This window comes from Notolabrus celidotus, chromosome 9 (genome assembly GCF_009762535.1).
Source record: "Notolabrus celidotus isolate fNotCel1 chromosome 9, fNotCel1.pri, whole genome shotgun sequence".
In the NCBI taxonomy this organism is placed as follows: Eukaryota; Metazoa; Chordata; class Actinopteri; order Labriformes; family Labridae; genus Notolabrus; species Notolabrus celidotus.
In genome coordinates, this window is record NC_048280.1 from 47,707 (window position 1) to 55,753 (window position 8,047).

The 8,047-nt window shown below is 42.7% G+C and overlaps 1 protein-coding gene across 1 annotated transcript; it reads left to right on the plus strand.

Moving 5' to 3' along the window:
* Positions 1–1,740: 1,740 nt before the first annotated feature.
* LOC117818524 (butyrophilin-like protein 2) lies at positions 1,741–2,651 on the plus strand. The gene is made up of 3 exons (XM_034691462.1): positions 1,741–1,849; positions 1,927–2,265; positions 2,341–2,651. The coding sequence occupies exons 1-3, from the start codon at positions 1,756–1,758 to the stop codon at positions 2,649–2,651; spliced, it is 744 nt and encodes a 247-aa protein (XP_034547353.1). The 5' UTR covers positions 1,741–1,755.
* Positions 2,652–8,047: the final 5,396 nt, after the last annotated feature.

The following is an 8,047-nucleotide window of genomic DNA, read 5'->3' on the forward strand; positions in this document are numbered from 1 at the left end:
CTGATAAGAGTTTATCTAAGATGATAAGGATGAAATGAAGCTCAGAGGCCAGCAGGGGGAGCAATGGATCAGCTGATGAATCCTTCTCTTTGTCTGCAGATAAACATGGAGGAAATATCATCATAAAGAGCTGTGTGCATTTATTATATTATATCTGTCAAACTGTCTTTAAGTCCATATTAACCTTTACCCCTCTAGAACACTACCCTCCCAACATGCAGGCCTGCTCCTCGTACCTAAAGTCTCTAAAAGTAGTATGGGAGGTAGAGCCTTCAGTTATCAGGCCCCTCTCCTTTGGAATCATCTACCAGTCAGGGTCCGGGAGGCAGACACCCTCTCTACTTTTAAGAGTAGGCTTCAAACTTTCCTTTTTGATAAAGCTTATAGTTAGAGCTGGATCAGGCTTGGACCAGGTCTTAGTTCTGCTGCTATAGGCTTAGACTGACACACTGGGATCCTGTCTTTCCCTCTCTCTCCTCTCTCTGCCTGTCTCTCACTTTAACTCTTCCTGTCCCATTAAAGTTACTAACCATAGACCTTTCTGGAGTCCCTGAGCTCCCTTGTCTCGTAGGTTCCTCTGGATCTCTGCTGTAGATTCCTTTTTTGGGGTCTGTTATTCATCCTTTCTTTCATTTAATTCTTTTCTTCTTACTTTCTTTCCTTATTTCTGTTCTCTCGTGCTTTCTTTATTTCTTTCTCTCTTTTCTTTTTTATTCCTTCTTTCTTTTATTCCTTTTCCTTTCCTTCCTTCCTTCCTTCTCTTTTATTCATTTTTCCTTTCCTTCCTTCCTTCCTACTTTCTCTCTGTCTCCCCTTTTTCCTTTCCCTCCTTTCTTTCTTTCCTTCTGTCTTTCCTTCACCATTTCTTCTCCTCTTTTTCTTTCTTCTGGTCTCCCCCTCTTCTCTCTTTTCTTAGACCTGGTTCTGGAGTCCCTGAGCTCCCTTGTCTCGTAGGTTCCTCTGGATCTCTGCTGCTGTGGACGTGGTCCAGACTCCAGCTGCTACAACTACTACTATCCGTCTCCCCACTATCATCTCTCTCTCTCTTCATCTCCCTCTATCCCTCTCTCCAACACGGTCTCAGCAGATGTGTGTCTAAAGGCTGATTTATACTTCTGCGTTGAATCAACGGCGTACCCTATGCCGGGGGTCTGCGTAGCTCCCGTACCTACGCCGAGGCCTACGCACGTAGCTGACGTGCACCTCCTCCAAAATGTAACTCCCCGTAGAGCCGACGCGGACCGCAAGCTCTGTGATTGGTCCACTCGGCGGCTTTGTCTTTCCCACATTTACAGTACTTCCGGGATCCCACACATCGGCCGTGTATTTCATCTCCTCCTCTCTATTCTTCATGTAATCATGTCTGTATGATAAACAGCAACATGTATCAGCTGTAGATTAACAGAACACGCTCTGAATCTCTGAGGAAAAGTAAACGGAGATCGTAGTGGGACCGGAAGCAGGCGGCCGGCTATCAGAGAGAACACACTGCCCTCAGGCGTTTCGGCGGAGAATTGCTGCGCGACACGGACACAACGACGCACAAGTATGTGGGGCTCATGTCCGCGTCAGCCCCTGCTGCGTAGAGGAGACGCAGAAGTAGAAATCAGCCTTAACATGAGTCTGGTCCTGCTGGAGGTTTCTGCCTGTTAAAGGAAGTTTGTCCTTGCCACTGTAACTTGCTAAATTTAATATTTTCAGTATCATCATTGTCGTCTTTAATGTTTGACTTTGTGTTTCTCTTCAGACTCCAGGATGTTTGGTGTGATTGTCAGACGCTCCCTCAACCTTCAGCGTGGTGCCTTCACTGACCTGGTTTTCTTCCTGGCCCTGATGCTCTCATGTAGAGGTGAATCTCAAACATTACTAACAGTCTGAAGTTCACATGTAAAGTTAGATCAGAACCAAACCTCTGTTTGTTCTCAGGTCAGGAGGTGATTGGTTCATCTCAGCCGATAGTGGCCATGATTGGTGAGGACGCCGTTCTGCCATGTCACCTGGACCCGGCCATGAATGCTTTGGAGAGGACTGTAGAGTGGGCCAGACTGGACCTGGACCCCAGATTTGTGTTTCTGTGGCGTGACGGTGTGGAGCTAGAGATTAGCAAACATCCGACGTTCAGAGGAAGAACATCAATGTTCAGTGAAGAACTGAAACACGGGAATGTTTCTCTGAAACTCTCCAGAGTGAAACTCTCAGACGGAGGAGGATACAGATGCTTCATCCCTTCATTCTCTAAAGATGCTTCTGTTCAGCTGGTCGTCGGTAAGTCTGAACTTTTTGTCTTTTTTAAACTGAAGTTGTAAATTAAAAGTCGTTTCAGAAGCTTCTCCTCTGTAGGATCTGTCTCCTCACCTGCTGTTCGGGTGACTAAAACCAACCATGGAGTGATGTTGGAGTGTGAGTCTAAAGGCTGGTTTCCAGAGCCGGAGATGTTTTGGCTGGACGGCGAGGGAAACCCTCTCTCCTCTGGTCCCACTGAGACGGTCAGAGGTCCTGATGGTCTCTACACGGTCAGCAGCAGAGCGACTGTGGAGACGAGACCCAGCCACACCTTCACCTGCAGAGTCTCAGAGAGGAAGATCAACCAGAGCAGAGAGATACACATCACTGTCACAGGTAAGCACAGTCTACGTCACCATCAGTGGTGAGAACACTGAAATAAACACCTTTTATGTCTTTTAATCATTTCAGATAATTTCTCCAGTACTCCTGGTTCTCAGCGAGTTGTTATCAGCTCTGTGATTGGCTGTGCTGCTCTGGTTCTGATTCTTCTGATCATCTTTGCTGTTTGGAAATGGAGACAAAGAAGACTCAGTAAGTCAAACACTGTCTTCTTAAGACATCCATCTACAGATGAAACATCCGCTCAGCCTCAGAGATTAACTCGATAAATGCTAGATCAAATGCTAGGTCGAAGGTCAAATTAAATTTAACTGGTTCTCTTTTTTCACACAGAGAACAGGAAGGACCATGAGGACCGGACTGAACAGTCTGAGGAGGAAAACATGAAGACACCAAGAAGAGATTTCACAGAGTTTCATGTTGAGAAGGAAGGAGAAGAAGAAAGAGCTCTACTTATGTCAGGGAGAGAAGAAGAAGAAGAAGAAGAAGAAGAAGAAGAAGAAGAAGAAGAAGAAGAAGAAGAAGAAGAAGAAGAAGAAGAAGAAGAAGAAGAAGAAGAAGAAGAAGAAGAAGAAGAAGAAGAAGAAGAAGAAGAAGAAGAAGAAGAAGAAGAAGAAGAAGAAGAAGAAGAAGAAGAAGAAGAAAGAGCTCATCTTATGTCAGGGAGAAAAGAAGAAGAAGAAGAAGAAGAGGGAGAAGAAGAAAGAGCTCATCTTATGTCAGGGAGAAAAGAAGAAGAAGAAGAAGAAGAGGGAGAAGAAGAAAGAGCTCATCTTATGTCAGGGAGAAAAGAAGAAGAAGAAGAAGAGGGAGAAGAAGAAAGAGCTCATCTTATGTCAGGGAGAAAAGAAGAAGAAGAAGAAGAAGAAGAGGGAGAAGAAGAAAGAGCTCATCTTATGTCAGGGAGAGAAGAAGAAGAAAGAGCTGATGAAGAGACTGATGAAGAAGCAAGGACCAATATGATACAAACAAAAGTTAAAGGAGGAGAAGAAGAACAGATGGTGTTGGAGAGTTCAGATAGGCTTCCAGAAATCCAAATTGAAAAGAGAGGAAGACGACTGGCAGGACGTAGACGAAAGCTGGCTGAAATAGTTCGCGTTTCCCCGGAATGTTCATAGTCTTATATATGCATGTAAGAATGTTTGACCATTGTGTCTTTCCAGTCAAACTGTCAGGGGCAGAGTAACTTCCTTTCAATGTCAGCCGAGGCTACTGGGTGATAGGCAAGAATGGGTCACTGTAGTAATTCAGGTCTTCCTCTCTGTTCCTATCTTTATCTATATGTTGTGACCGACTTGGTGTCTCCAGACTAGAGCACAGCTCTTCTTCTCAATTGTTTTGTTTCTTATTGTCCTAATACAGTGGATATCAAATGTCTACACCCCCCTGTTAAAATATCAGGTTTTGTGATGTAAGAAAAATGAGACCAAGCTAAATCATGTCAGAACTTTTTCCACCTTTAATGTGACCTATAACATGAACAATTCAACTAAAAAAATGTACAATCTTTTAGGGGGAAGAATAGAAAATAAAAACTAAAATAAGGTGGTTAATAAATGTACACGCCCTCTGATAACTGGGGGTGTGGCTGTGTTCAGAATTAACCAATCACATTCAAACTCATGATAAATAGTACTCAGTATCCACCTGTCATAATTTAAAGTGACTGATTAATCCCAATAAACATCAGCTGTTCGAGGAGGATTTTCATCACATTTCCTCAGTTTCATCTTACAGCAAAAGCCATGATCCACAGAGAGCTTCCACAGCAGCAGAGGGATCTCATTGTTGAAAGGTATCAGTCAGGAGAAGGGTACAAACATGTTCCAAGGCATTAGATATACCATGGACCACAGTGAAGACCGTCATCATCAAGTGGAGAACATATGGAACAACAGTGAAATTACCAAGAACAGGACACCCCTCCAAAACTGATGAAAAGACCAGAAGAAGACTGTTCAGGGAGGCTTCCAAGAGGTCTACAGCAACATTAAAGGAGCTGCAGGGATTTCTGATTAGTACTGTCTGTTTTCTACATGTGACAACATCTCTCCTATTCTTCATATGTTTACTACATGTGACAACATCTCTCCTGTTCTTCATATGTTTACTACATGTGACATCATCTCTCCTATTCTTCATATGTTTACTACATGTGACATCATCTCTCCTGTTCTTCATATGTTTATTACATGTGACATCATCTCTCCTATTCTTCATATGTTTACTACATGTGATAACATCTCTCCTATTCTTCATATGTTTACTACATGTGACATCATCTCTCCTATTCTTCATATGTTTACTACATGTGACATCTCTCCTATTCTTCATATGTTTACTACATGTGACAACATCTCTCCTATTCTTCATATGTTTACTACATGTGACATCATCTCTCCTATTCTTCATATGTTTACTACATGTGACATCATCTCTCCTATTCTTCATATGTTTACTACATGTGACATCTCTCCTATTCTTCATATGTTTACTACATGTGACAACATCTCTCCTATTCTTCATATGTTTCTGCTGTGGGTAAGGTGACAAGACGGAAGCCTTTTCTTATGAAGAAAAACATCCAAGCCTGGCAACATGTTTCAGAAACACACATGAAGTCTCCCAAAAGCATCAAATGTTTTCTGGTCTGATGAAAGCAAGGTTGAACTTTTTGGCCATAATTCCAAAAGGTATGTTTGTCATAAAAACAACACTGCACATCACATAAAGAACACCAGACCCACAGAGAAGCATGGTGGGGGCAGCATCATGCTTTGGGCCTGTTTTTCTTCAGATGGAACCAGGGCCTTAGTCAAGGTGGAGGGAAGTATGAACAGTTACAAACACCAGTCAGTTTATCATAAAACCTCCAGACCGCCGTTAGAAAGATGAAGAGGAAGAGGAACTTCACCTTTCAACACGACAACAAACCAAAGCATACATCCAAATCAACAAAAGCATGGCTTCACCAGAAGAAGATTCAAGTGTTGGATTGGCCCAGCCAGAGTCCAGACCTGAATCCAGTTGAATATCTGTGGGGTGGTCTGAAGAGGGCTGTGCACAGGAGATGCCCTCACTATCTGATGGATGTGGAGCTTTTTCAAAAAGAAGATTTCAGATTAAATAAAGACTCTTTGCACGACTTTACTCTGAGAGTAAACTCTTTTTGAACAAGAATATAAAATAAATGTCATTAAATAAAATATCACAGACACCTCAGCAGGCTGTAAACCTTCAGTTATGATAAATAATCACAGTAGTAAAATGTGAACACACCTTTTTATGCAGATGACCAGGTGTAGTTCTTATCTCCTTTTATATGAGACTTTGACCCTGAAGCGGCTCTGCAGACTCCGGACACATCCAACAGGTAGGAAACATGTTTCATGTTTTTATGTTTGATTTGTTTAATGCATTATCTTCACTTTGTAGAAAATGTTAAAAAATCATTGTTTTCTTCTTTGATGAGAGGTTTGCTCCTCTCTGTGCTTTTAAATGTTTCCACATGTTATTACAGCGAGCAGGAAACTACAGATACTTTCATGTATGAGTTTAAACTCTGAATGTTAAATCTTACAGTTAATGCAAACTTTATTTAACACTAGTCTTAAAGAGTTGATCCCAACAGGACTGAGATTATAACTTAATAATCAGATATAATCAAGACTAAAGACCGTTCTGTAAACCACGTAGAGTGAGTTATGGTTCTCAAAGTCTGCTTCACTGAAACTACACTTTAAAGAACAACCTTTAAAGAAGTCGGTTTAAGGAGGAGATAGTATTTAAATTAAAGGTGTCAGTGTTTTTGTTGGAGGTGAAAGTTAAACTAAACTTTAGATAGAGTTCAGACAGAGCAATAAACCACACAGAGGAGTCTGTTAATATTTAAACCACACACGTCATAAAATAAGACAAGAGTTTATGCCAGATGGTGAAGATGAAATGTAGCTCAGACACCGAGATCTAATCACCATTAACCCAACCAGCACCATTAACCCAACCAGCACCATTAACCCAACCAGCACCATTAACCCAACCAGTACCATTAACCCAACCAGTACCATTAACCCAACCAGCATAATTAACCCAACCAGCATCATTAACCCAACCAGCACCATTAACCCAACCAGTACCATTAACCCAACCAGCATCATTAACCCAACCAGCATCATTAACCCAACCAGTACCATTAACCCAACCAGCATCATTAACCCAACCAGCACCATTAACCCAACCAGTACCATTAACCCAACCAGCATCATTAACCCAACCAGCACCATTAACCCAACCAGCACCATTAACCCAACCAGTACCATTAACCCAACCAGCACCATTAACCCAACCAGTACCATTAACCCAACCAGCATCATTAACCCAACCAGCATCATTAACCCAACCAGTACCATTAACCCAACCAGTACCATTAACCCAACCAGCACCATTAACCCAACCAGTACCATTAACCCAACCAGCATCATTAACCCAACCAATACCATTAACCCAACCAGCATCATTAACCCAACCAGCATCATTAACCCAACCAGTACCATTAACCCAACCAGTACCATTAACCCAACCAGTACCATTAACCCAACCAGCATCATTAACCCAACCAGTACCATTAACCCAACCAGCATCATTAACCCAACCAGCACCATTAACCCAACCAGCACCATTAACCCAACCAGTACCATTAACCCAACCAGCATCATTAACCCAACCAGCACCATTAACCCAACCAGCACCATTAACCCAACCAGCATCATTAACCCAACCAGTACCATTAACCCAACCAGCATCATTAACCCAACCAGCACCATTAACCCAACCAGCACCATTAACCCAACCAGTACCATTAACCCAACCAGCATCATTAACCCAACCAGCATCATTAACCCAACCAGCACCATTAACCCAACCAGCACCATTAACCCAACCAGCACCATTAACCCAACCAGCATCATTAACCCAACCAGCATCATTAACCCATCCAGCACCATTAACCCAACCAGCACCATTAACCCAACCAGCATCATTAACCCAACCAGCATCATTAACCCAACCAGCACCATTAACCCAACCAGTACCATTAACCCAACCAGCATCATTAACCCAACCAGCACCATTAACCCAACCAGTACCATGAACCCAACCAGCACCATTAACCCAACCAGCACCATTAACCCAACCAGCACCATTAACCCAACCAGCATCATTAACCCAACCAGCACCATTAACCCAACCAGTACCATTAACCCAACCAGCATCATTAACCCAACCAGCACCATTAACCCAACCAGCATCATTAACCCAACCAGCATCATTAACCCAACCAGCATCATTAACCCAACCAGCACCATTAACCCAACCAGTACCATGAACCCAACCAGCACCATTAACCCAACCAGCACCATTAACC

What these genes read in the sequence shown, in the direction of transcription:
- LOC117818524 (XM_034691462.1), top strand. Translation starts at nt 1,756, where the DNA reads ATGTTTGGTGTGATTGTCAGACGCTCCCTCAACCTTCAGCGTGGTGCC. An exon ending in CCTGATGCTCTCATGTAGAG is followed by an intron (nt 1,850 to 1,926) that starts GTGAATCTCAAA and finishes GTTTGTTCTCAG; the next exon opens with GTCAGGAGGTGATTGGTTCA. An exon ending in TTCTGTTCAGCTGGTCGTCG is followed by an intron (nt 2,266 to 2,340) that starts GTAAGTCTGAAC and finishes TCTCCTCTGTAG; the next exon opens with GATCTGTCTCCTCACCTGCT.